Genomic DNA, 27,992 nt, shown 5'->3' with positions numbered 1-27,992 from the left:
ACTACACAGCGGTGATTCCGACAGAAATTCTGCACAACTGATCGCACCTTTAAAATGCGACCACTGTGCGTTCCACGAGCGGCCCCGGAACGTGTGTCCGCGCATGCGCAGTGCGCCGCTCAGTGTGCTTGTGGAAGGAGGAACTGAGCAGTTGGAGTAAAATAAACATCCACCTCTGTGCAACACCAGCGGCCAGGAGCAGCGAGAGAAAGAGAAACACCTCGGATCATGTCTTCACACGGTGAGAGACGGGCTTTATATCGCGCGAAGGAAGGAAGGAAGGAAGAGAACAGAGAGAGAGAGCTGCTAGTGTGTTTATTGTGTGTGCAGAGAAACACTGCGCTGTGTTCGTGCACACATTCCCAAATTCCCGGATATTTTGGAGCCTAGACTGCAACAATCAGGGGGGAAAGCTTCCTGATGGATCTAGTGCCCTACATAGGCGGCCTACGTAGTGGACTTTATTCGATAGGTTTATGGATAGACGGCTGTATCCTAAATGACCTCCTTGTGAACGCTACATGTGTGTAAGGCGATATTTCATCCCCTTGTGCGGAAGAGGAAGACATTTGGGACACATTTATCATTTCCAAGGCGAAGTGAAACTCTTCATGTTCCTCCAATCTCAAACCTTTTTATTTCAGGAAGTTCATTTATAATAATGCTGAAGTTTCTTTATGCGTCTAAATGTTTCATCAGAGCTGTCTGGATTGTAAAGTGTGTGTCTTTTTTCTCTTGTTTTATATACGTGTGTGTGTGTGTGTGTGTGTGTCCTACAGATGCCTGGGAGACTAAACTCGAAATCAGAGCATGTAGTTTTGACTCCAGTCCAGCAGGGGGCGACAAACACAGAGACTGCAGCTCCCCTAATGACTCCACTGTAAACTCATCTTCACTTCTATTCCGTTTAGTTTCAGTTTTATTCATAAAGTTACTATATCTCATAAAAAGGGCACAACTAATAGGAAGTTGAGATGAAGGCCAGTGAAACATTATACATTTTTACATCATTGCAAATGATTGATGTTGTGTATTATTTAATATCTATAACGTATTTATATTATATTTAATTTTTAGATATAAAATTAGAAATGGTAGTTATTTAATTTTATTTTATGTCTAAGAAATGCATAAAAACCGAACATGGTTTAATAGTGTAATCATCTACAGCTAGCATAAAATGTATGCTTGATATTTATTACACAATATTTATCATGTTCTGTCACTTACATGAACGTTAAATGAAACTCTTTACTCCTCGTGCATTAATTGCTAGAAAGTCAGAAACTGTTTCTCGTCCTGTCTGAAGGGTAAAAGTGAGACGTGTGCAGAGATCTTTGGCACCGATCCTTTGAGAACTCTGGGAGAAATCCTCACCTACTGTCAGGTAACGCAATCATATTTCTCGTTACTCCTCAGCGCTGATGAGTTCTGGATGGTGATTGGTCAGAAGGAAGGTGTTGAATAGTTTTCTATAAGAGCAGCTCTGACGGTAGCACAGCTGCACATTGCAGGTCTATTGATCATTAATGCGCTCGTTTAATGCGTTATGGTTTCTATAGTAACGGCTTGTTCACAGGGACGTGTACAGAGGACGCTGCGCTGATAAACGGATTAAAAAATGAGTGTAATCACTGATAAGGTGAAGTTTTTTGTGAGGAGAAATGTGTTTGTGTAATATTGATGGAAGGAGTCTCCAGTGTCAGAGGTAATGCTGTAACGTCTTCAGGACAGAGAGAGGCTGCTGAGAGTTTGTAGCTGCTATAGTGTAAGCGAGAACAGGAACTAACGTAATGTTGCTGTAATGCTGTTCACTGGATGTTTCTTGGTTTTTATCCTGCGTTATGTTTCCTACAGGTCATGTACGAGGCCATTCAGAAGCTGGATGAGAAGTTTGAGCTGCTGCAGGCGAGAGTGACGCACACTCAGGAGGATCAGATACACGTTGAGGAGGATCAGTCAGAGGTAAAACCAGACACGGAAGCTAACCATGCTCACAATGCTCACAACAAGTCAAGCTTAAGATCTAGGACGATGTTATTTTTTAGCATTCGAGGCAGAGATGTAAACTCTTTCTGTTCTTTCTGAAGATTTACACACTGGACGACCAGATAAACGACGAATCGGCTGAAACCTACCATGTCCTCCATCACCTAGTTCCTCCCTCAGTTCCTCCATCTCCTGAAGGTTCAAGAACCCTCAGACTTGTTGTTACCTCAGAAAAACCCACAGACCCATCACCGTCTCCTCAGAATCAGCCCCAACAGTCGGGTTCGACCTCCAGACCACGTGGAGCTGTGAGAAAAATGCTCTTAGAGCAGCGGAAGGTTCCAGAAGATCATCCCGACACCAACACTGGACACTCGGCATCTCCACAAACCGTGAAGGAAGTTTTACATCGTCGCCGGAAAAATCCCAATCCTCAAACACACAACGCAACCGTAGGTACGTTTCTTGTTGATGTTTGTAAAAATGACGGACACCTCTGGCGTTTTCCTTAGCAGTCGATGCTAAGTGTAGTAACAGTGTAATATTATGTATATTATGTAGTGTCTTTTCTTTGTAATTTATCAACACATCTGAGGAAAATGTTGACGTTTCAGACAGTTCTGTCTTGTTTGTTTTGCCGCTTTGCCTCACAAATTTAAAAATGGTGAAAACCAGAGAAATTTGGTTAGCAGTCTACACTAAGTGTAGTAACAAAACAAAAGTCTTTTTTTTTTCATTTCATTTTTTAAGTAATGTCACTCTTTTATTTTTCCTCCAGGAAGCAGGAAGTTTGTCATCCCCAGCAGTGTGCTGATGATGGCCAGTGCGATGGCGAGGCCGACGGCGGCCGCTCGCTATCTCATGCGCAGCCTTTTCTCCCGCCAGGAGCTGCTGCACGGGAGCATCAGAGGATACACGTCTAGAGGATTAAAAAAACTCAACCCAGAAAAAATCAACGCCATACGAGGTGAGATACTAACACACATACACGCGCACACACATATGCATGCAGGTTTTATTGTCAGCCTGATTATACACTCCTCCATTATTGGGAGGAAATATTGCAAAACAAAACAATATTTTATATGATCAATAATTAAACAGGGGTGTTTTAGATAAACATGGCTTCTTAAACAACTTCAGAAGCATTTAATTTTAATTTCTTGAAACTAGCAAATAGAAAAAGTGATGTTGTTGTTGTTGTTGTTGCATCGTTAGTGCTGTACAGTGTGTTTGGGGGTTAGTCATTCATACAGTTGTAATTTAAGTAGAAATTTGTGTTTTATTGTTAGGATCTCCTCAAATAACGATAACTCCAGCCATCCAGCATGTCCGCTCCATTCTTTACACATTTTCTAAACTAAATTAACCATGGCGTCTTTTCTTTATTTGCCCAAACGGTCCTCACTGTCTCTATTAGTCATGTGTCATTTTGGAAAAGAGTCGACTCACTGAGCCGACTCACGTATGAGCCATTTAAAAAAACAAAACCGAAAAAACTTTCCTTCTTCTTTGTTTTACGTGTAATCTATGAAGTTATTGCAGCACTGTAATTTCTTTTAAATGTTTCCATGGAAATCTGTTTTTAACATCTGAGCTCATCATTCGTGTGAATTGATTCAGTACAGTTTGATCCTTTTGTTAGTGAAATCGGATAAATCCTTTGTTTCTTTGTCTGTCCAAACAGCTAGATAATGGAGCTGAACCGTGATTGTGTCTCATACGTTGTGTCTTAGTCTGTCTTCACTGTTAAATACTGCAAACATTGTCTAGTTTAAAACAAAATGGCGCTGAACTGTTCCAGAGTCGATAGAGTCGACTCTAATTGGTGAACAGAAATTTTTGGGATTCAAATGTGTGAACTCGCTGTTTTATTCAGTATCAAGTGAATGTTTTTTTTTTCTTCCACAGAGTGGGCGCAGATGACGTACCCGGAACATGACCTGCGTGAGAAAGGTAAAGACTGGAAGGCCTGTCTGGCTGTTATGAATGAAGGAGCCAGACACGTTCGACTGAAGGACAGAAAGCGTAAGGTACGCAGTGTTTTATTGAACATTCATGGAAGGAGTTTCCAGTGTCAGTGCTTTGTAGCAGTTAAATGTAAAGCTGTGACTTTAAATGTGATCTTCAGGACAGCGGAGCAAGTTTACACTTTGTGGTTTCTCGATAACATGGTAAGCTGTTTATTGTAACATTTAAAGGGGTGGGGCCAAGTAGGTAGCTGAAGTAAGGGGCAGGTGACAATTTGGTGATTTCAGCGAGCCAGTGGGGTGGGGCTGCGACAAAAATCTACAGTTTTAAACCCGGGTGTCCAATCTTACTGGGAAAGGGCCTGTGTGGGTGGCTCCTGCTCAGTTGGAATGAAAACCTGCAGCTGCCCGGATATTATGCCCCCTGTCCAGGGTCACGCCTTCCGGCCATTCCGCACCACGTCTGCACATTGTGCCTGAATCTTCTCTTTCTGAACCTTCCACACTCATATCCTGGAGACATGGCTGGGGTTTGAATCAGCAACCTCTTCACCCAGAGGCGACGCTCATCCGATTAAGCCACAGGATCTCATACCCACAAAAAGCTGCTAAAAAGCAGATTCGACCCAGCAACCTGAAACACCAGAGACCACGACTCTATCCACCGCACCACCATTCCTTCAGATGTGTCTTACTGGTTGAAGTTCAGTGATCATCACTTCTCATCAATCCCTGTTCTTTCAGTAACAATGTGTAGCTATAGGCACAACACTAACCAACAAACTGACTTACTGACTTACAATAATAGTTATTTTATATGGAGTAGTTCGAGTCATTACTTGCATCTAACTCTCACCTGCAGGAACCATGACTCTATCCACTACATCACCAAGAGACACCTTGGTTTAACATCATGAACTAAAGAAAGAGGAACTGTTCAGTATCGCAGTAGCTGATTTCAGAACTCAACATACATATCATCTTCCCCACTTTATTTCCCCTTTGGTCAAAACCATTACTTTGCCAGCACAAGTAACATGTTTGTTGGTGTGATCTCCAGCACACATATCCTCCTAACCCAGTTGACCCAGCTCATCGAGTTACAGAGCAGTTACAGCTACAGATTTTTTTGGTCCGGTACACTAGACAGACCGGAGACCGAGTGTGATGTGGCCTGTTACCTAACACTCGCTTGACTCCACTGCTATAAGCCATGTTGCGTTGGATTATTATCACATCGTGACTTTATAACATTGTTACCTCGTTACTTCGCAGTTTAAGGCCGTGAGAGATGCGAGTGAACAAGCGGCATCAGTCCAAGAATTCAATCCTGAGCCCACTGCTGAGATCGATGTGGAGCTCTCGGATGGTGACGGTGAGGACCTACAGCAGACGACTACACTTAAAAACAAACTCAAAAGAGAGTCTGGGGAAGAGCCGCTGTCGGAAAACGATTGTTCCTATGAGCCGGGTGCTCAGGGTAAGTCTTAACGGGAATTAGAAGCAGTGCACTTTACTTTTACTTTTACTCACCCTTCAGGCCTTTTTTTTTTTTTTTTTTTTTTTAAAGATCATTTTAATTTGAGGTTTTCTGTTCAGATGTCTGTTTCAGTCTCGGCTTCTTGTCCTCTGTGAGTGTAGTGTATCTGGGTGTTCCGGATCGGGATGTGAAGGTGCCTCAGTTTGCGATGTACTCGGCGTTACAGAGGCCGAATCCTCCGCTCGTCGCTCGGTATCTCATCAGGTTCATCTTCCCGGAGGAAGTGCTGGTGCAGAGCAACGTGTATGGGAATGCCAAGTACGGCATCCAGCCACTGGACCACAACAAGATCTCAGCATTGAGGGGTGACACACACACACACACACACAAACACACACTCTCCAACCACATCACTGACTACTCTAACATGGAAATAATAATAAAAACATGAACAACTTGGATACATCCAACTCAAATAACTCCGATGATGTTAACTCAAATAGGTTAGAATTCCAATGCAAATATCTTGGCTAAGGCTAACTGGTATTCCAAACTCTGATCATTCCAGATCAAACTCAGAATATGCTAACGTAATTCAGGTACCTTGGGTCACTCTAACATAACTCAAATAGAGAATTGAACAGAAGTAATATTACTGTAGCACATTTCAGTGAAAAGTTACTGTAATATATAATGGAGGTTAGACAATTAGACAAACGTCTTTGGATGGATGAAAGAATATAGTCAAGTAGAATATAGTTTCCACAATAAAACCCTCAATCATATATACACACATATAGTCTGTGTGTGTGTGTGTGTGTGTGTGTGTGTGTGTGTGTGTGTGTGTGTATGTATATATGTATGTATATGTATGTATATGTATGTATATGTATATATGTGTAAGAGATGAAGTCATATTCCTCTCTGTGTAGAGTATCTGTGTGAGCGTTTCCCCTATATGAAGCTGGATGAGGACGGACCCAACTGGAAGGCTTGCGTCTACGCCATCAATGGCGCCATCCGGAAAACCAGACACGCTCTGAAGAAAGGTCCCAAACAGGCACGAGAAGTGATGCTGGTGACATCATGACTCCGAACAATAAACAACCGCCAGATCATTTTGGGAATTTTTTTTATTTTTTTTTAATGCATAAATAAACAAACAAACACAAGCAATGTTGACGTCAATTCAGTTTATTTGCAAAAAGAAATTAATTATGAAAAAAAACCCCACAATGAATCTTTATTTAAATGTTATATTCAGACAATAAAAACAGATCAGCTTAATCCTGGCAAAGTGTGAAACGAGAGCATCCATCACACGCAGTAAAGAAGAGCTCCCTTCCCACGGTGTGTCCTGAGACACGTCAGACTGTCACGTGTACTGCGTTATTCTTTATAACTGAAAGATGAGAGAATACAAATAGTCATTAAATAAAAAAAAAAGAAGCTACGCTCACAGTTGTTGCTATGGTTACATCTCACTGTTCGTAATAGTAATTATACTATTTCAACATACTGAAGGCTAAAATGATTCCTTTTTTATTATTATTAGAAGATAACACACAGCTGAGGTGGGAATGCGGTGCGAAGCGGAGACAGTTTCTCATCAGGTCTGCGTTATTTTCTAATAATTCAACGGATAATTAGTTTTAATAAGAATTTATTGGTCACATATACATATGCTCAGTGAAATTCTTTTCTTCACATACCCCAGCATGTTAGGAAGCTGGGTCAGAGCATAGGGTCAGCCATGAGATAGAGATAGTAGATATAGTAATGGAGGCTAGAGCCACTGATATGCAGTTACAGGAGAGAGAGAGTTCACAGATTTTTTTTTTCTTTTCATGCTGATGATATAAAAATAGAACAAACAAACAAATACATTTAGATAGGCCTACTTATTCACAGGATTTTTCATTTCTTATTACAGCAGAAAATACAATGAATAAATAAATGAATATTGATACTCTCCCTCCAATAACTGCATATCAATGGCTCAAGCTTCCGCTTCGCCTCGTGTCCCCATTACCACCCTGGGTGCGCGTTATTTTTCTGATAATTCACCGGCCGGTCATCAGTTATTCCCTACTTATTTCTGGAAAATGGAAATTTTCTGTCATGTTGTTTGTTGTTAGCAGTGTGTGTGCTGCGGTGGATAATAGGCTAATTTTGTTGTTATTTCAGTTCACTCGGCGAAACCGTAATGCGGTCAAGACCTGACTGGAACTACTTTAGCTGAAAATTAATTGCACACCTCAGAAAGTCCATCAGCCAATCTGAATCGAGAATTCAACAGCGCTGTGGTGTAAAATTAATTAATTTTGCTTTAGATCCGTCCCTTAGTGGCAGACACTTACTGTAGTGCACTACGTAGGGTATACAGTGCTATTTGGTTGTAACGATTTACGTAACCCCTTTATAAAGGCGGATCATCTCTCCTGGTGGGAAAAGCGGCCTGTCTCCTCCCCCTCAGCTGAAGGTATCCACTTCAGCTCCCCTTTAAACGTTACAACAAAGCATACTCTCTTTTATTTGTGTCTTAACTTCAAGACAGGGAAAAAGAGAGTGTGTCACATTACCTAGAAACCGCAAAGCGTAAACTCCTCAATCCTGAAGACTTAAAACATACGTCGTACACGTCCCTACGAATGAGCTGTTGCTATAGAAACGATATACAAGAACGAGCGGGTTAATATAAACCTGCGCTACTGTCAGAGCTTCTATTATAGGAAACTAATCAACACCTTCTGACCAATCACTATCCAGAACTCTGTGCATTACCGTTCTCTTCTTCTCCTCTATGCTTGGCGCCTCCTCGGGTTCAGATCTAGCTGCAGCGGGACGTTTCCTATGTTTTCTCTGACGCTTCGCTCTGTCGTTCTTCTGCATGTTGTTATCTCGCGGATCCTCCTCTTTAGCATCTCTAGCCGCTTCCTGTTTTGGCTCGGACACTCTCTGAGCTCGCTGTCTCCTACGCTGGTTCCTCTTTCCACCGACGTTGTGCGGAAGGACGTTCGCTGAGTCCCACCCCCCTACAGGGTTTCCCAGGTGTTCTGTTTGAGGTGAAGGCCCAAGACGCTGAACCAGGGACCAGGAGAGCTGACAGTCTCCTACTGCCACAGTCGTCTGTCAAAAAATTTTTTTAAAAATAAATCAACGAACCCTGAACGATGTCGTGTCTTTCCGTTCTGAATAAACCACATGCACAATGATTGCATGGCTGACTGACAGAACTGACCCTGACCCCCACCTGTGGTGTTTAATAACACGCATCCTGGACAAGAACCCTGAAATCTGCTCGAATTTACAGCAGCAAAGCTACGTTCGATTCCTCTGCCGTTCTGGGAATTAGTGGAGACGTCTGGTTTGATCGAGCTCTCATGTTTCCTCATATCACAAGCCCCGCCGATGGCCACATGATCTTTTATTCTTTTTAACCTGAAGTAATTCGAGAAAGTGAAGGTGAAAGCTGCACTACCTCTTCTGAGATCTCTGGATTCCTGTGTTTGGACTGCAGGTTGTCGATCTTCTGCTCGAGCCTCTGCACTGCTGCATGCAAGAACTGGAAAGTAAGGGGGGGTAAAGGATTTTATTATTGAAATAATGTCTGAGGCTTAAGTTACAGTTTTTTTCCGCACGTGGTCAGGGGCATCCAAACATTTCTCATTGGGGGTCAGATGGAGAAAACCTAACTCCTCGATTCCTCCAAGTGCATTTGGATTATTAGGAATGGTTAAAGATGATCCTTTCTTTTACCTGAAGCACTTCAATGACACATTGTACACTGTCATATAATAACGTATAAATATAATCAATCCTAACAAAACAAAAAGTACAATTTCTTTTATATATATGATCCTTAAACTAATGGCTGACAACTTTTCTTTCGGATCTGGAAATGTTATATTTTTACATTTATTCATTTAGCAGACTTACAAATGAGGAAATACAAACAAAGCTATATAATAAGCAGAGAACAATACAGGTAGTGCTACCATACAAGATCCGTTAATTGAGTTCCAGAAGAAGCAAAGTGCGCAGACTAGAGGTGTAAGTGCCAGAGTAAATTTTATTTTATTTTTTTATGGGTTGGTTAAGTGTTCACGGAAGAGGTGGGGCTTTAGCTGTTTTTTGAAGATGGCAAGAGATTCTGAGGTCTGGATTGAGGTTGGAAGTTCATTCCACCACTGAGGAACAGTTAGTTTGAATATTCTTGAAAGGGACCTTGAGCCACGCCGAGTAGGCACTACTAAGCGTCGGTCCTTGATTGATCGCAGATTGCGTGAGGGAACGTAAGCCTTCAGGAGAGAGTTGAGGTAGGAGGGTGCTGTTCCAGACAAGGTCTTGAAGGTGAGCATCAAGGCCTTGAATTTGATGCGGGCGGCTACAGGATGCCAGTGCAGGGAGATGAACAGGGGTATGACATGGGTTCTCTTGGACTGGTTGAAGATGAGGTGTGCTGCTGCATTCTGAATATATGTACACACGTACACACACACACTAATATATATATATTATATATATATAAATATTATTTTATTTACATATACATATATACATACATACATACATATATATATATATATACACACACACACACATATATATATATATATATATACACACACATTATATATATATATACACACACATTATATATATATATATATATATATATATATATATATATATATATATATATATATATATATATATATATATATATACACACATATATACACACACACACACATATACACATATACATATATATATATATATACACATATATATATACACATATACACACACATATGGATCCGATATATCCGATACGTTTTCTCCAATATCCAATCCACCACCATTTTTTGTTGGTACCTGCCCAAGACAGATATCACGTATCGGTTCGGTGCCATAAATTGGGCAGTAATGCTTACACCTGTGATGTAAAGGCTGAGCAGGAAGTTTACCCTGCAGTAGCCGAGGACCTCGAGTAGTACGTTCTGCTGTGTTTCAGCAACTCTTGCGCTCTCCTGTGATAAAAAAAAAAACAAAACAATCACGTGGAGTAACTTCTTGTGGAATGGAATGGTGAAATTAAAAGTAGTACACATTACAGTCTAAATGTGAGGAGAGGAAAATGCTAAAAGGTCAGCTTTAACTCAGACTATTTAAGACTTGGGACTTGGTAAACAGTACAGGCATCTGAACACGGACGAAGCGACCACGTTTTGGATCTGAAGTACGAGTCAAGCTCAGAATGTGTATTACCGATTACTCCATTCTATCATTCCTGACCGAGGAGTTTACTAACCATGCCTGGAGGAGGATGAAATACAGGTGGCTCGGTCGCAGCCGGAGAACTCCTCTTACCGTGAGGTACAGCGTACGGTGCAGACGCTAAGCTCCTCTCTACCTCACACTCAACTGGCCAAGATGGCCGCTCTCCAGTAGAGTTGGTTTTACTCTTGTCCTGCGAGTTCAGATAAAAAGCATAATCATTCCATTTCACCATTTCATCCAATCACGTGTTATTCAAGGATGTCACGACATACCGCTTCAAATGTACAGTATTAATACTGATTTATCTGGAAATAGTTCTGTGCTACACCTACATGCGCACAGTATCCCAAGTAAAACTCGTCTAATAATCGAGACAGAACCAAACTCTCGAGTCGTATATAAGAGAAAGAACATCTCCCGAGTGTAAACAAACACAACGTCGACTCAATTAAGGCGCTCACAATCATCTGAAAGACTGCATGGGTGTTAAAGGAGATACTTGAAAACTGCCAGAAGGAATTAGTAATTCGCTGTTCGTCCACTAGAGGGTGATCTCACAAGTATGTGATTCAGTTCACCAAAAAACAAAGATGGTTGAAGATTAATAAATTCATGAATTCAGCTCTGATGTTGAAAATGGAAACATATTGATAAATAATATAATCAAATAATTAAAAATATTTGATATAATATATTATTATATTTGATAAAATATAATAATAATTAAAAAAAACAAACCAGAAGAAAGCAAAGAGCGGTTTCAAAAGAGTCAACACGAAGTTTGAAAACCCCTGCTATAGACCAGTGTGGCACGGTACCAACCAAGAACGTGCAGAAAGCGTCTTCGTTTCTCTCACATTTCCACGTCATTAGTTGTAACTTATTTAAGAAAAATGGACAAAGACAAGGAAAGGACCAAACATGAGAAATAACTCACAACAGCAACGTGACACTGAAATTCGTCTTGCAATGCATTTATTTATGCACACCTCCAGATCTTGGTTGGACTTTTCTTTATTTTTAAAAACAGGAAGTTGTTACATCTTCAGCATCTCCTACCAACCAAGTCCTCCATCATGATTTCGTGATAGATTTCCTACTCTCCAGCCACGCATTGTTGGAGGAACTTCAACTTTTAACGTCAGACTTTTGGCGTGAAGGGAAACTAACTAACACTGTACATCTCCGGCTTTACTGTCCACTGTCTCAAAGTCCAGGTTTAAGCCGCTGTCCCAGATCTCCACGTCAGAATTCCACCGGGGTCCAAAGTTGCCAAGCGTTTTAATTGTAATAATTATTAGTCAGTGAAATTATTGGTGGGAAGTTTTGGATTAAAAGTACTGATAGGAAAAGGGAACGGACCAATCTGCATATGCGTTGATTTACTGAAACGAGACTGAACTACAGTACTACAGACTTTTTTATTATTTTTAATTCACAGTATTAACACTACCTCTTGAGCCATACAGAACACATGATTTGAACTAGACTAGGTTTTTTATTTTCTAGAGTGAATATGAGGTAACTGATTTAAAACCAGGCACAATGACATCAGCATGTGCACGAGATCGAGTCTTTCTCTCAAATCCTCCTTTATCAAGCCGTGTAATCCTCCAGTACTAATCACTAACTGAAAACATATTCCTCTCGTCCACAACGTTTACATGCATCCAGATTTTTTATTCTTTTTTTAAAACTCCGTTTCATTCAGCTCGTCCGCTATTGACTAAGCCCGTGTTTGTCCTCCAGGTGCTTGAACATGTTGGTCGTGTTTCCTCCGTGACTGGACACTTTATGGAAGCACATCTTGCAGATCGGACGTCCGTCCACGTTAATGGAACCGTCCGGATTCTTCAGGTACCCGAAATACTCCCAGACGGAGGAGCGGACGCTCTTGGACGGAGGGTGAAGGTCGGTGGGTTGGCCTCCCGCGTCTACTCCTAACTTTGAAGCTCTAATCGCACTCTAGAAAGACAAAAACATACAGTTTTGAAAAATGCAGCAACACTCTTAGCAGTGCTAGCTAGCTAGTATCCAGCCTAGCTTGCGCTCTAGATTAGATTAATTACTCTCAGTACGAGAAGATGAAATAACTGCTGGTGTATTTCTGGCGATGAGGACGACAGTTGAATTAAGACGCGTAATTTTCGGCTGCAGCAACATTCGAATACTGGCAATGAAATATTTAACTTTTTTTTCGGGGGGAAACCTTTTGGAAGCTCCAGTATGACCATAATAAGCCGAAACAAAGCGCACTGCTGGATGTAGATTTCTGAAGCCAATAAAACATTATCATAAACATCATTTTGAAAAATACCCGACTTGTTTACAGTTTTAACGAAATTGCCGAGTGAGTTATATAATGCTAAACTCTGAAGACTCAAGACTGAAACCCTGACGTTACCTTTAACTCTTCATACACAGAGAAATGGCAGAAATGCAGATGTCTTATCATTTTCCTTCCGTCTTGGCTCGAAACCTTTTTGCCGCAGATTCTGCAGATCGGGCATCCGTCCTCTTCTATGACTCCATCAGCGTTTTTGGGAAGTCCGAAATGTTTCCAGATTGGAGACAGAGGCTGTTTGGATGGTGGGTGGAGTTCCGGGAGATTTTCAGCCGACACCGCTTTCGGCCTTCTGTCTGGTATCTAAATAAATAAAAACCCCGGCCCCGCCCCAAATTTTTTAAATAAAAATTATGCTAAATTGGAATTATAATAATCTCGATATAATAATTGACGATATTATGATGCTTCATTGTTCTTTAATAAAAAGACTTAAAAAAATAAATAAAGCTCATTGCTGCATCCATAGTTATTATAAAGATAACAATATGACAAGTTTAAAACCTTAAGGTCATCGTAGATGCTTCTGTGATGATCTTTGAGATGCGCGGTCATATTGGCCGTGACCTTTCCCTTATTGGACACTTTGGAAAGGCAGATTTTGCAGATAGGGAAGCCTGCGCAGTCAGCCGGACCCTCCGTGTCCCTCAGGTAGCCAAAATATTTCCACACGCCAGACCTGACTCTGTGTTCAGGTGGATAAAGCTCTGGGAGCTCGGTGGCTCCGCCAATGGTGAACGGATTCACTTCCCTCTACGACAGAACAATAAAATCAAAAACATCATGTGCGTTCTAGTTTATAAACGAAAGCGTTTAAAAGCGTTCAAATTCTTTACTTGCACGTCGGTGTAGATGCCGTTGTGGTTCTCTTTAAGGTGCTGCATCATATTCGCCGTCGTTTCTCCTTTAGAGATCAGCTTCCGTAAGCAGAGTTTACAGATCGGTGCTCCGTCTTCCACGAGGTCCCCGTCTGCCGCTTTGCGATATCCGAAATACTCCCACAGTTTGGGGTTGTACTGGCCGCTCGGAGGATGTAGGTCAGCCGGCTGGAAAAGATCTTCGAACGTCTCGCTCGTAACTGCACTCTACGGCGCGAGATCATCGACGTATTATTGATTTATTTATTCATTTAAATTTCCAGACTAATCAAAGAGAGACCGCTTTAACAGCACCTAAGTTGCGCGTACATACCCGGACCTCGTCGTACACAGTTCGGTGGTAATCCTTCAGATGTTTAAACATGTTTGTAGTGCATCGTCGTTTGGAAGCCACCTTCTGCTGACACAGTTTGCAGATGGGGAAGTCATCACACACAACCGAGCCGTCGGCGTCTTTGAGGTAGCCGAAATACTGCCAGACCGCAGACGTGACATTCTGTGTTGGTGGATGGAGCTCCGGTGGTTCGATACCCCATGCTGTTCTAAGCGTGGTGATCGCTTCCTGATGTACAGTCAGACATTGAGACGTTACACTAAGAAACTGACCCGATGTTAAGTTGCTAGTTAGCTATATAGGTTCTGTACTGCGTTAAAACCTTTATTAAACAATAAGCCCTTGGTGTAACTGTAGCTAGCAGTTGCTATAATTAAATGAAATACTATATTTTTATAAAGCTGTAATTGTACTTAGCTAACGATCTCTGATATACAAAAGCGAGCCAATACAAGCTGGTACCATTAATTTTTTTAGTAACTGTAAAATGCATCACTAAGGCATGACACTATGATATCATCTCGTACTTACAAACATGTTAAACAGATTTGACTTTTTTAAATAATTTTTTTTAAATGAAAGAAAAAATTTCTTTGCTTTCGCATTTTGGCTGAAATTATTTACGGCGTATTTATTTCACGTAGTTGTACCTTACTGATAAATGCATTTCACCTGCACTTCGTTATACACCGACTGGTGTTTCTTCCGAAGGTGCCTCAGCATGTTGGTGGTCGGTGTCCCGCCCGTCGGGGGTTTGATCATTTTCCGAAGGCAGATTTTACAGATCGGGGCTCCGTCGTCCTTAAGCTCTCCATCGGCGCTTTTCTGATATCCGAAGTGATCCCATAACTTGATGTCGTCTTGACCGCTCGGTGGATAGAGATCGAAAGGTCTGTAGATGGACTTTTTAGTGATGGCTGGCTGAAAATGAATAAACACACGAGTGTTTATAACCTGAAGAAAACATGTACATGAACGCACTAACATGCATATAAAACTGATGAGATCAGATGATACTCATTTTAATCATGTCTGAGCCCCCACAAAGCACGTGTGACTTCTGTTCCCATAATCACAATTATACAAATATGTGAGTGTGTAAATTTAGCTTATTTTCCCCCCACTATACTGGTGGCACCATGGTCCCTATAAGGACAATTACAAGGTTTGTGTGCGTGTTTCCTTTTTGTGCCTGATTGTGTGTGTGTGGGTGTGTGTAAACTAGCTCTACAATTCTTGTCTCCATGGACATATGACCTTGATCCTTATCATGACAATTACATGTATGTGTGTGTGTACATTTATGTGCCCGATTGTGTGTTTGTTAAACTAGCTCTGTAGTATTTGTGTATGATTTTGTCCCCATAATTTCACTGTTACATGAAAGTGTGTGTAAATTAGCACTGTGCTTTTTGTCCTTAATATGCAGGTGTATGACTTCGGTCTTTATAAAACTATTGTTACATGACATTTTGTGTGTGTGTGTGTGTGTGTGTGTGTGTGTGCGCGCGCACGTGTGTGTAAATTAGCGCTGTATTTTTGGTCCTTGATATGCAGGTGTACGACTTTAGTCCCTATAAAGTTATTGTTACATGACGTGTGTGTGAGCTGAACTTTACCTTGACGTCCTTGTACACATCCAGGTGGTAGGCCCTCAGGTGCATGAGCATGTTTGTCGTGCTGCCTCCTTTAGCCGTCACTTTCAGCTGACACAGTTTGCACAGAGGGTAGCCGTCACACACCAGAGACCCATCTGCTTTTTTCGGGTATCCAAAATATTTCCAGACTGGGGACAGGGCATCCGTCGTCGGGAGATGAAGCTCCACGGGTTCCAGCTCGTTCTCAGTCCTCACAGGATCAAACGTTGCCTGAAACGAGTTAAGATCAGACTGATTAGTACGTTTTTCCATAAAAATACATTCGGTTCCGTCTAACTAATCTCAACCAAAAACAAGGTCCAGAGGAAGTACTTGTTAAACGCTAGGAGAATCCCGCTGACCAGCAAAGATAAATGTTCATAATGAAAGCCTATTAAAATGAGCCTAAGTACAAGTTGCCCATTTGTTATTGTGTATTTACGGTTGCCCTGATACTCCAGACATTACGGTAGTTAATTATCCCTTATACAAGGGAACGAGGAGGTTATAAACGTTTCACTGCAAGAAAGTCTTGGAAAAGACGAACTCTGTTACGTTAATGGGACAAACACGAAATTTCATACCTTGATCTCATTGTATGTAGTCCGATGATAATCTCGGAGATGCGTGAACATGTTGGTGGTGTTCCCTCCTTTAGCAGACACTTTCTTTTGACAGAGTTTGCAGATAGGGAAGCCGTCACTCAGAACCAACCCCGCCGCGTCTCTCGGGTAACCGAAATACTTCCACACGGCCGACTTCACCTTCCGCGTCGGAGGATGAAGGTCCGACGTGCCTGTGTCCAGCTCCAAGACGAACGAGCTCAGGACTTCCTGTTAGAGGGAAAGACCTGGTTAAAGATCCAAAATGTCCCTGAGAAACCTCACACTTCAAAACATGATCACTTAATAATAAAGCAGTAATAACAACAACAACAACAACAACAACAACAACAACAACAACAACGGCTGAGGGCGCGAATGCAAAGCTTTTAATTTGTTTTGGTGAAACTAACAGATAGCAAATAAAGAAAGTACATTTTTAAAAACATTTCTTGTAACGCTTGTAAATGGATAACGCTTAAGTCCGGCCCACCGAAACGACGCTTCACTTGGGTATACTGAAATACGTCACGCTGCAGAAGAAGAGACGTGTCTAAATTTTGATTCCGTGTTGTCTTTAAGACAGCAATAGAAATGCAACCAAGGACCAACTATAAGTCGAGAAGAGTTTTGCTTAAACAAAAAACAACTCCAAACCCCCCCCCCCCGATGTGTACCTCGGGTTCGGTGTACACAGTGTTATGGTTTTCCTTAAGATGCTGCTTCATGTTTCTCGTGGTCTCTCCTCTCGACACTAGCTTCCGAAGGCAGAGTTTACAGAACGGCGCTCCGTCCTCTTCCACGACTCCGTCTGCATTTTTGCGGTATCCGAAATGCTCCCAGAGCGTCGGGTCACACGGGCTGTTGGGCGGGTGGAGGTCGGCGGCTGATAGAACATCCTCAAACACCTCGTTAGTTACTGCGGACTGAGAGAGAGAGAGAGAGAGAGAGAGAGAGAGAGAGAGAGAGAAAGAAAGAGAGGACTTAAGTGGGGATCCAAGTTCTAATTACACTTTGATAGAATTTGCCCAGTTTTCAATCTAAAGTGGGCGTGGCTAATCTACGGTAAATACTGGCGTGTTAATAAACCACACTCGTACCCGGATTTCGTTGTAGACGCTCCGATGACCGTCTTTGAGGTGTTTGAACATGTTGGTGGTGTTTCCTCCTTTAGAAGGCACCTTCTGGTGGCATATTTTGCAGATGGGGAAGCCGTCGCATACCACCGACCCTTCTGCGTCTTTCAGGTATCCGAAATGCTCCCACACGGAGGACGTGACGTTTTGCGTCGGGGGGTAAAGCTCGAGGGTTTCGTTACCCCACTCGGGTCTCCAGGCTCCGATTGCCTCCTATAGACAGCGAGACAGGCGGGACCGAACACGTTTAGCGTCGGTTCGCAGCACGGACTGCGCAAGCACTGGAAACGCACATTTAACGCTTTTTATAAGCTGCTGTAACTGAATTTTGGATCATTAGAACAACATCAGCTAAATTTCTGTCGACGTTTCTGAGAAAGTGCGTCGGCGTTCGTTCCCAATTTCATAAAGCACTTCATAAAGGGGATGAGATTTAATAAAACCATGAGTTATTAACACACATGCCAAAATATATTCTGCATTCGGGGAATGCGTTGGCTAGCATAAATTAACATTAATCAGCATATTAAATTACAATTAAGCCCAAATGCCACAAATCAGACGTGCTAATCCCTGTTTTATTCACAGAACGATGACTTGTAGAAGCAGGTCTAACGCTCGTCACCTGAACCTCCTCGTATACGGATTGATGGTTCCTCCGGAGGTGCCTCAGCATGCTGGTGGTGAGGTTTGCTCCTCTGGACGACGTCGAGAGCTTCTGAAGGCAGATTTTACACACCGGCGCTCCGTCTTCTTCAATCTCGCCCTCTGCGTTTTTAGGATATCCGAAGTGATCCCATAATCTGATGTCGATCTGCCGACCGTTCGGTGGACAGAGCTCAAAGGACTTATAAACCCTTTTCTCCACCGCTGGCTATAAAAACATTTAGACAATATTTGAAAGATTAGCCGTTTCTCCATCACCACCTTCACGGACTACACTGGATGCTACAGGAGATGAACGTTACCTTGATATGCTGGTACACGTTCCGATGGTTGGCCTTCAGGTGGTGGAACATGTTTCTGGTGTCTCCGTCTTTGGACTCCACTCTTTGGCGACATATTTTGCAGATGGGGAAGCCGTCGAACACCACCGATCCTTCTGTGTCCTTCAGGAAGCCAAAATATTCCCAAACGGGATACGCGTTTTGGGTGGGTGGATGAAGCTCTGGAAGCTCAGGTGCGCCTTCTGTGCTCGGGTTCTCGAGAGCTTCCTAAGAGAAGACGGGCAGTTTTCTAAACACTCCAACTGACCTGAGGACTGGATTATATCTGCAGTACTGCCAATTTGTGGAATTAAAAATGTGCGTTCATTGTTTATATATATCCAAATTTATTCCACAGAGTGACACCAAATCTCTTTCTGTAAAGGCGACGCTGTGACTGAACTGGCAGAGAAGAGAAAAAGCACATAACTGTATATATATTTAACTTAGAATGTGTAATATTTGCAGTTTAGCAAGTGGTGTAATTTTTTTTTTTTGGCACACACCTCATTATAACACGTATAATATAAATATATTACAATAATATTTACGGTAGCTGTGCTATTCCAGCAGTTCCAGAGGTGGAAGAACTGGTAGCCCAGTTTTTATTCATAGTCTGAAAGTCCGAAATGTCAGGTCAGGAATGAAAGAAAGGAAGTCACGAAAGAAGGAAGAACATCAAGAAAGAAATGAAATCGGGAAGGAAGGAAGCAAGGAAGGAAGACAGGAAAAAATGATGGAAGTAAAGAAGGAAGAAAGCAAGAAAGAAAACAAGGAGGGAAACAAGGAAGGACGCCAGGAAAGAAAGGAAGGAAGTCAAGAAAGAAGCACGGAAGTCAGGATGAAAGAAAGTAAGGATGGCACAAGGGTGGCACAAGGATGACACATTCTGCACGAGCGTACCTGTACTTCAGCGTACACTCCTTCATGATTCTCCTGGAGGTGTTTCATCATGTTGGACTGGCCTTCCGACATCACCTTCACGCCACAAATCTTACAGGCTGGAGCTCCGTCTTCTACCAGGATGCCGTCCGGATTTTTCAGGTATCCGAAATATTCCCATAATTTGGAGTTTTGTCCATCTGGAGCATGGAGAATTGAAGATGCGTGGTCCGGAACGATTTCCTCAGGAACGCCAGGCTGGGGCAGGAGATAACCGGAGACTGGAGTTTAAATGAAGTCAAGTAATTAAAGGATTCTTTAACACAGTGTTACGAGAGGAAGGATTCTTACCCTGATTTCATCGTAGATGGACTTATGATGATCTTTGAGGTGTTTGAACATGTTGGTGGTGTTTCCTCCTTTAGCCGCTACGTTTAAGTAGCAGATTTTGCATATAGGAAAGCCGTCGCAGACCACCGTCCCCTCCGCGTCCTTCAAGTAGCCGAAATATTCCCAGACGGCGGATTTGACCCTGTGAGTCGGTGGGAAAAGGACCGGGGCCACCAGTCCATCCTCTCCTCTCAAGGACCTGGTGGCCACCTACGATGCGACGACAGCAGATTAACATTTTTAATATACGTTTACAACAGAAGACGGTTGGAAACGTGCGAAACGCATATCGACCTTGATGTCGAAGTACACAGCGTTGTGTTTCTTCCACAGGTGCCGGTACAGAAATTTGGTGCTCTCCCCCGGACAGGAGACTTTAACTTGGCAGATTTTACACGTCGGCTGCCCATCCACCTGGACAATTCCGTCGGCGTCCTTCGGGTATCCGAAATGCTCCCACACGGGCTCAAGGACATCTTGTGGTGGGAAAAGGGGGTAAGGATCTCCAGTCTGTCGTGGGGTTTGGTCATCGTTATCGTCACCGCTCAGCTATAAAAGGAGGAAGAAAAATAATGATGACGACCCAACATCCCCCAACACCAAACAATATGCCAAATACCCAAGTGGTAAGGAGACGGTTTACTAAACTGCTTCTATCTCAACAGGATTTCTGGGAAAATGATCAAGTAAACAGGTTTAACCAAATTAACTGACAGGGTCTAGACCGGGATCCAGTGCCACTGCTAGCCACTGCTTTCAGCAGCGTGTTAACACAGCTTTGCTCAAACACGCCATTTATCCGTCCGACAAATCGAAATGTACACATTCAGCCAAAAATATACACACAATAAGTGTATATTTGTAAGGCTCTAGGTTACTGATTGGAAGGTTGGGGGTTCAAGCCCCAGCACTGCCAAGCTGCCACTGTTGGGCCCTTGAGCTTGACCCTGTCTGCTCCAAGGGCGCCGTATCATGGCTGACCATGCGCTCTGACCCCAGCTTCCCGACATGCTGGGGTATGTGAAGAAAATAATTTCACTGTGCATATGAATATGTGACCAATAAAGACTATCACTATAAAAAAATAATTTTTTTTTTTTAGCCAGACGACTCGGGAGAGAAATATTCTGAAAAGCAGCCGATAAGTGTCCAGTATAGGTGTGAACTCCTTTAATATCGTTTAAAAAGCATCTCAAGGAAATTCCTCAAGAAATCAGGTGAGAAAACACCAAGAATACATTTCTGGAAATTCTAGGCAAAAAGGGCATCAACTTTGAAGATGCTAAAATATTAAATTATTTTGGACTTTTTTTTTCATCACAACATAATTCCCATAGTTCCATTTGTGTTACTCCAGAGTTTTGATGACTATTATTATTCTAAAATGTGGAAAAAAAACATAAATGGAAAAAGAACGAGTGTGTCTAAACTTTTGATCGGTGGTGTATATATAAATATATAACGCTATAATTTCAGTGGGTTAACCGACACTTTTCTGGCCACAAGCTTCAGGATCTTGAAAGCCACATTCTGATTGGCTCGCCTCGCTTTTTTGTGACACAATGAGCTTTTTTTCCCCCCCAGGAGCACGGTATTTTGGTGGCAAGTAAACAGTAAATCTTGCGTGTTTGTTGAAAAGCTCTGCGATTAGTCATCTGACATGTCAATCAAATTACTTTTTGTTTGGTTTATTTAGTTTTTTTTATTAACATAGCTGACGTAGACTGTCGGCCGGGTTTCACCGAAAAACCTCGCTCATAATTTCGCAGCATTTTAAGCATCTTTTACCCTCATTTCTGCGAACTCGGTGGAGTGGTATCTCTGGAGGTGGACCATCATGTTGGTGGTACATCCTCTGGGCGTGCTGACCTTTCTCAGGCACAGTTTACAGATCGGGAACCCGTCCGGCACAACCATGCCCTTGGAGTTCCTCAGATATCCAAAATGTTTCCAGACACCCGATTTCAGAGCCATTTTGGGCGGGTACAGCTCGTCCGGGTTGGCCTGAATGGGCGGGGCACGGCTTCTCTCTTTATACGGCCTGTACCTGCGCCATCCAGTTCTCGACTTCAGCTCCTCGTATAAGGAATTGTGATAGAACTTTAGGTGGCGTAGCATGTTGGATAAAATGCCCTGCTTGGAGACGATGGACTGCCGGCAGGCTTTACACTTGGGCCGCTCGTTCTCCTCAATCACGCCGTCTGCGTTTTTCGGGTACCCGAAGTAATCCCAGACGGGGGACAGGGGCAGGATGCTGGGGGGAAACAGCTCAGGCAGGTCATTTCCTTCCTCTGTACGAATCACAGGCAAGGTTTCATTCGCCAGCTGCAAAATAATAAAAAAAAAAAAAAAAAACATGACGATTTGCTGTCAGATCACGATGGCGCCTCCAACGCAATGCAACGCAGCGGTTTTACCTTCACTTCTTCATACTCAGCCTGGTGGTGGCGCCGCAGGTGGTTCAGCATGTTCGACGTGGTTCCGTCTTTAGCCGCCACTCTCCGATGGCACATTTTGCACAGTGGGAACCCGTCCTCCTTTAAATCACCCTCTGGGTTTTTAATAAATCCGAAATATCTCCAGACAGGTGAGTTTCTGCGCTTTACAGGAGGATGGAGCTCCGTGGCATCTGAGGGGTCCGGTCTCTGCTCGGCTCCTGTAGGGGCCATGGCGTGCTGCAACAGGAACCGATTCACAACTGATTCAGAACGGATTCGGGCAAGAAGATTCAGTTTAACCCGTCAGCAGTTAGTCTGAATAAAATAAGTTATAGGAATAAGATAATCAACGATCGGGTGGTGTGATGAAGCAGAGTCACTGTTTCTACCCAAAAGATGATTTGGTTTCCTAACAGCACCCAAGAGCTACGTATTAGGAGTGCATTAATTAAGCGACACCTTGTGACCAATCAGAATCCAGAACTCAACAGTGCTGTGGGATAAATTTGGTTATTCCCTGATAACGGTGGATGAAACTGAGGGCGGCGTTTTACCTTCAACTCTGCGTACACGGCTTGGTGGTGGTGCTGCAGGTGGCTGTACATGTTGGACGTGTTTCCATCCTTGGATGCGACAACTTGGTGGCACAGCCTGCAGATGGGGAAGCCATTCTCTTCCAGCACACCTTCGTTATTCATGACGAAGCCGAAGAGCTTCCACACGGCGGATTTGCGAGGCGTCGAGGGCGGGTACAGTTTAACCGGCTCGTCTCCTTCAGGTAAAGTTATAACAAGACCGGCAGACTATAGACACAGAGTGAGAGAGAAAGAGAGAGATATGTAATAAAACACAAGGAGGCATGGCCTGTGTGCCTGTCAGCCCCAGTGAAATAAGGCGTGGCCTCTATTAAAAGTCTTATTAAAAGATAATAGGACTATCAGTATCGGTAAAGGAGGCGTGGGCTCCATCAGTGCCAGAGAAGGAGGTGTGGCCTCTCACTCAAAGCTAATAGTTTTTAGTGATTTAACAAACACTGAATTATGGTGTAAAAGAGCTGTAGATTTGAACATGCTGATCTGAACAGACGTACACCCCTACCTTAGTGAGAGGACATACGATCTGATGCTGGCTCTGAAGATGATGTCTCATGTTGCTCGTGCTGCCTGAAGACCCTGCAGTGAGTTTCCAGCCACAGATCTTACAGCTCGGCCTTCTGTCCTTGTCGTAGTGAAAGTACTGCCACACGGCTGATCGGACCTGCCTCTTCCGTCTCGGAGCAGCCGGGACTCTGTGGTCGCTGTAATCTGCATCACCGTCGTCATCGCCCTCGTTTTCCTCTTCGCTCTTCTTCCCTACACCGCACCAGTCGTCCGCCAGCTCCTGCTCATCCGACTCCACCTTCATGTCCGAATCAGAGGAGTCCAAGTCTAGCCACAGGGCGTCTGCTCTCTGATACACAAAACACACAACACTGAGTGAAGCGGCCACAGGGGATGGATCATAGGGTTTATGCGGAATATATCTGTGGTTTGGCACACGCCCACCGTGGAGCGATATTGGCGTGTATATAGTGAACAGGGCGTGCGGTGCGAGACGTTAAATGAGACACAGCCATACCTTGGCTTCTCGGTAAGCGAAGGCGTGATGTTCCTGCAGGTGCCGCAGCATGTTGGAGGTGTTTCCTCTCTTACACGCCACTTTCAGCTGGCACAGTTTACATGTCGGGAAGCCGTAATCTTCCAGCTCGCCTTCCGGGTTTATAAAATACTCAAAGTATTCCCAGACTCCGGAACGAGGCGTTTTGTGAGAGGGGAAGTCCCAGAGCGTGGATCTGGCACGTTTCTCAGGAGGGGCGTGGTCAGGAGGCTCGTCCGTATCGTCGGTTTCCTCCATCATTTTAACCTAGAACACGAGACCTGATTTTATTTGGGGAATATTAAACCAGGACCAAAAGGTGAAGAAACACCGCCACCTTTTCCACCAGCGTGATCAGCAACCTCAGAGACCAAAAGTGTCCAAACAATTCAAATCTAGCATTACCTTTCACACACAGCCGGAGTTCCTCGAGTCCAGCACCTCAAATCCGTGTGTTTCCGTCTTTTTAATCTCGTTAACGCTCCCACCAGCCGCCGCTCGCTCTTATAAACACACACCTTTTTTTAATTTATTTTTAAATTTCAGCTCACGGTGAAACATCCAGAACGTGCAGTTTCGCTCTGGAGCTCTGAGGCTAACACACCACTAACAAGCAGCTACTCGCCTGACCCAGAGACTCGAATTATTATTATTATTATTAGACTTATTTTATAGAGTTAAATTATTTTGGGATGAGCTGAACACTGTTATTAGAAATGAGAGTAGAGCTTTTGCGTAGATTGAAAAATAAATTTTAACATCATTAGATTTTCGTTGCCGTTTGCATATTTCAGTCGTTCTTGTAATCTTTAATAAACGAAGTGCATCATGACATCCTTAAACACACACACACACCCCTAAGAGTTAATAACAGAAACAAATAAATTTAGCACTATTATTCTAAACAAGAAAATAAACAAATAAATAAAAACAAATTAATAAACAAATAAATAAATAATGGTCAATCTAACGCTCTTATAACCTAAAATAAAAGAAAATGCATAACTCGAATATAATTTAAATAATAAATAAATGAGACGATGACTAAACACAAAGCATGTGTATTATTATTTTTTCATTAAATACTTAAAATAGAAACACGCAACAATCTCTAAGCATTAAGCTCATATATATGTTTGTACATTACTACACAATTAACAACATGATTATGTTTACAAATATATGTCTATGAATATATACAAATAGATCCAGACTAAAACATTTAAAAATGTAAATATGTTTAAGTTTAAATCAAGTAAAAATAAGTATCATGTGAACTATCATGTAGAGAATGATGTTAAATGAAAGTGATGGCTCTCAGTGTGATGGTGATGTTTTTTAGTAAAAGCAGCGAGTGTGTACGCGTCGGTGTGTGTTAGGTGTCAGCGTGAAACCCGATCGTTACCCCGGACACAGCTGCAGGAGGACCGCACCGTCTCGGGCGAGCGCGTTTCGGCCGCTTCCTGCGTCTTCTTGGGCGTCTCTGAGGAGAAACGATGTCTTCATCCCGACCTGGGAGGAACAAACAAACAGAAATAAACACAAATGTGAAATATTTTGGCTAAAAATTAGATTACTGTGAATCTTAAATAACACCACTAATTCAAACGTAAAAACAATTTTTTTTAAAGGAATTTGACTTTAGATAAAGTTGGTGCTGAGTGACCTGACGATACGATATCAATACTGCGATCAAATCTGTAAAGTTTTTTTTAAGTCGATATCTTTTTTTTTTTTTTTTAATATAAAAGTCACTTGTTCAAAATAATAATAATACTAAAAAAGTCACGAAATGTGTGCTGAGACTGGATGTCAGCAAGAAAGAACTTCATTCATGTTGTCACAGCTGTAGCTACATACTATCACCACGTGGTGGATGGGTTTTGAACTGCAGTGACAAAAAAGGTTTAAAAATTACAGCGAATTATTTGGGGTTGATATTAAGAAACATGGACCTATATTCAAAGCATGAAAATATCTTACACACACACACACACACACACACATATATATGTTTATACAGTTGTTTTAACTCCTGTAACATTGCAATTTTTCTCAGAATCAAAAAAACGTGTCGATCTCTCTCTGTGCGTGTAAAATGGCCACACCTCTGCAGCAGATCAGATTTCCTGTCTGACAGGATACTTTTGGTTCAGTGCGTGCCTCATGGATATCTACATCTCCTGCAGTGCGACCCATAACCGGAGCACGCCGTTCATCAACCTGACCTTACACCACGGCGCCGCCAACTTCTGGGCTCTGATTGGATGGCATGTGGCAGCAGCGCAGCCACAAACTGCTGACTTCTATCGTGGATGTCCCATAAGATTAAACGTAAACAGAAAGGAATAAAAAGTATGACATGTCGTTCTTTAACGAATAACAATGGCTGCGGAGTAAGAGGAATAAAGCACTTCCGTTGCAGTAAACTAATCAACTTCGGTGCGGTAACAGAGACTCTGCTCCATCACTCCAGCATGTTGCTGATTAGTTTACTACAACAGCACTACACACAGAGGGTTAATGACTTTGGGTTTGGATCTTCAGTGGCGAAGATTTCAAGAAAGACAGCATTCATATGCAAATGATCCCACGGTACTATGACGTATGCAAATGATGTTGAATGATTATTTTGCATATGCAAATTAGGTAGACAATAGCAACTGATCCATGCAGAAGATTTTTTTTAGAAAACATTCTGCGCGCGTGTGCGTGCACACACACAGTGCATTATGAGAAAGGTGGTGTGTTAGCTGGAGGTGATGTACCCGGAGCACAGGGCCAGCAGGCCGGGTGTGTGTGTGTGAGCGGCCGCGGTCTCTCTTCCTCCCCGTCCTCCGAGGACTCGAGCGGGGCGAATAGGCTGATCTCCAGCGCTGACCCGCAGCCTGATGACCGCTCGCTCCTTTCCGCCTCCGGTCCGTCTCTCTCGTCTTCCAGCTTCACGACGACAAACGGATCCGCCGAGACGCTTTTCTCTTCCTCCTCCTCCTTCAGCGCGTCCTCCTCTTCCTCCTGCTCCGTGTGGGGAAAACTTTGGGAAAACATCGCTTTCTCCGCTCCGCCTTTCATCCTCTTTTTATTCTCTTTTATCGGTTTTAAAATGTCTGGGGAATTCAGATAACGCCGATAAACAACATTTCCGCGTGAAACTGTTCGCTGTGTTGAAACAAAAAGACGCGAATAAACGCTTATTTCCGCGGCTAGTAATGGCTCCTTGCTAGTTCCATATCTCCACCGCGATGTCTCGCCTCAGTGGGCGTTTCCTCTTTCACCGGAAGTCACCTGCTAATCTATAAATGGCGGTTATTTCCGCTATTATCGTAATGGCGCCTCGTTCAGTAGTGCTCACTACATTATTCATCACTAAAAAATGGGCTTCTGATACGGTATACTAACCAAAACACATCACTCCTTTGTGGGCGTGTCCCAAACCACATGCCCTATTTACTATATACTGCACACGAACACCATCATCACTCCCCGTGGGGCGTATCCCACCCCACATGCCCTATTCACTATAAACGGCACATAGGCACCAACAGCACTCCACTGTGGGCGTGTCCCAAACCACATGCCCTATCACTATATAGTGCACACTAACATCGCTCCACTGTGCGCGTGTCCCAAACCACACGCCTTCATCACGCTATAGTGCACATAGTCACCTTAATCACTCAATTGTGGGCGTGTCCCAAACCACACGCCTTATTCACTATATAGTGCACCTAGACACCATAATCAAGCCAATGTGGGCGTGTGTAGTGCAGTATTCACTGCACTACACACTTTCAGACGTTGCTCCAAAAATCCCGTTAGTCCACTATATAGTGATTTCAGTACCGATTGAGCGTTGTCCCATTTGTGGTAACAGCATCTATAGATCATCTATCGATTACACGGACTAAACCATTTTACTTCCTCATTACTGACTGACAAAATAAAAGTATTTGTTCACGCTGGGTCAGAGTAATTTTTTTTTCCATCACTTGTGTAGTGTGTAAT

The 27,992-nt window shown here is 42.9% G+C and overlaps 3 protein-coding genes across 5 annotated transcripts; 1 reads left to right on the top strand and 2 right to left on the bottom strand.

Annotated features, from left to right (window-relative positions):
- Positions 1-74: 74 nt before the first annotated feature.
- zgc:113423 (BEN domain-containing protein) lies at positions 75-6,615 on the top strand. The gene is made up of 10 exons (XM_017486704.3): positions 75-241; positions 780-880; positions 1,310-1,387; positions 1,858-1,965; positions 2,091-2,445; positions 2,768-2,956; positions 3,901-4,022; positions 5,235-5,439; positions 5,601-5,804; positions 6,372-6,615. Exons 1-10 carry the CDS (start codon positions 229-231, stop codon positions 6,527-6,529), a joined length of 1,533 nt encoding a protein of 510 aa, XP_017342193.1. The 5' UTR covers positions 75-228; the 3' UTR covers positions 6,530-6,615.
- Positions 6,616-6,617: 2 nt separating this feature from the next.
- On the bottom strand, positions 6,618-11,699 carry si:zfos-905g2.1 (uncharacterized). The gene is made up of 7 exons (XM_047160599.1): positions 11,663-11,699; positions 10,757-10,915; positions 10,380-10,475; positions 8,921-9,004; positions 8,224-8,568; positions 8,022-8,101; positions 6,618-6,841 (listed from the first exon to the last, which is right to left on the bottom strand). The coding sequence occupies exons 2-7, from the start codon at positions 10,757-10,759 to the stop codon at positions 6,829-6,831; spliced, it is 621 nt and encodes a 206-aa protein (XP_047016555.1). The 5' UTR covers positions 10,760-10,915; positions 11,663-11,699; the 3' UTR covers positions 6,618-6,828.
- LOC108275754 (uncharacterized) lies at positions 11,684-27,400 on the bottom strand. Of its 3 annotated transcripts, none has more exons than XM_017486699.3 (22): positions 26,756-27,400; positions 25,393-25,499; positions 23,970-24,254; positions 23,451-23,801; positions 22,907-23,155; positions 22,332-22,589; positions 21,703-22,239; positions 20,209-20,463; positions 19,876-20,124; positions 19,546-19,782; positions 18,625-18,870; positions 18,282-18,530; positions 17,621-17,869; positions 17,198-17,446; positions 16,503-16,751; positions 15,901-16,149; positions 14,954-15,202; positions 14,261-14,509; positions 13,906-14,154; positions 13,574-13,822; positions 13,130-13,372; positions 11,684-12,690 (listed from the first exon to the last, which is right to left on the bottom strand). In XM_017486699.3, exons 1-22 carry the CDS (start codon positions 27,057-27,059, stop codon positions 12,445-12,447), a joined length of 5,808 nt encoding a protein of 1,935 aa, XP_017342188.1. In that variant the 5' UTR covers positions 27,060-27,400; the 3' UTR covers positions 11,684-12,444. The 3 variants fall into 3 exon arrangements, with proteins under 3 accessions (XP_017342188.1, XP_017342189.1, XP_017342190.1); XM_017486700.3 differs by having other exon boundaries at positions 24,393-25,499; positions 26,756-26,773; XM_017486701.3 differs by lacking the exons at positions 21,703-22,239; positions 22,332-22,589 and having other exon boundaries at positions 26,756-27,398.
- Positions 27,401-27,992: the final 592 nt, after the last annotated feature.

The sequence above is a fragment of the Ictalurus punctatus genome, chromosome 15, assembly GCF_001660625.3.
Source record: "Ictalurus punctatus breed USDA103 chromosome 15, Coco_2.0, whole genome shotgun sequence".
Taxonomy (NCBI): domain Eukaryota; kingdom Metazoa; phylum Chordata; class Actinopteri; order Siluriformes; family Ictaluridae; genus Ictalurus; species Ictalurus punctatus.
This window is presented reverse-complemented; position numbering and strand designations above follow the sequence as displayed.

Coding starts and splice junctions, on each gene's coding strand:
- LOC108275754 (XM_017486699.3), bottom strand. CDS start 27,059: ATGAAAGGCGGAGCGGAGAAAGCGATGTTTTCCCAAAGTTTTCCCCAC. Junction 24,255..25,392: donor CTCCTGCAGCTGTGTCCGGG/GTAACGATCGGG, acceptor CTCGTGTTCTAG/GTTAAAATGATGGAGGAAAC. Junction 15,203..15,900: donor ATGTGTACAAGGACGTCAAG/GTAAAGTTCAGC, acceptor ATTCATTTTCAG/CCAGCCATCACTAAAAAGTC.
- si:zfos-905g2.1 (XM_047160599.1), bottom strand. Junction 9,005..10,379: donor TCAGCCTTTACATCACAGGT/GTAAGCATTACT, acceptor CTTACTTTCCAG/TTCTTGCATGCAGCAGTGCA. Junction 8,102..8,223: donor TAGAGGAGAAGAAGAGAACG/GTAATGCACAGA, acceptor TCGTTTCTATAG/CAACAGCTCATTCGTAGGGA.
- zgc:113423 (XM_017486704.3), top strand. Junction 881..1,309: donor GCTCCCCTAATGACTCCACT/GTAAACTCATCT, acceptor TCCTGTCTGAAG/GGTAAAAGTGAGACGTGTGC. Junction 2,446..2,767: donor AACACACAACGCAACCGTAG/GTACGTTTCTTG, acceptor TTTTTCCTCCAG/GAAGCAGGAAGTTTGTCATC.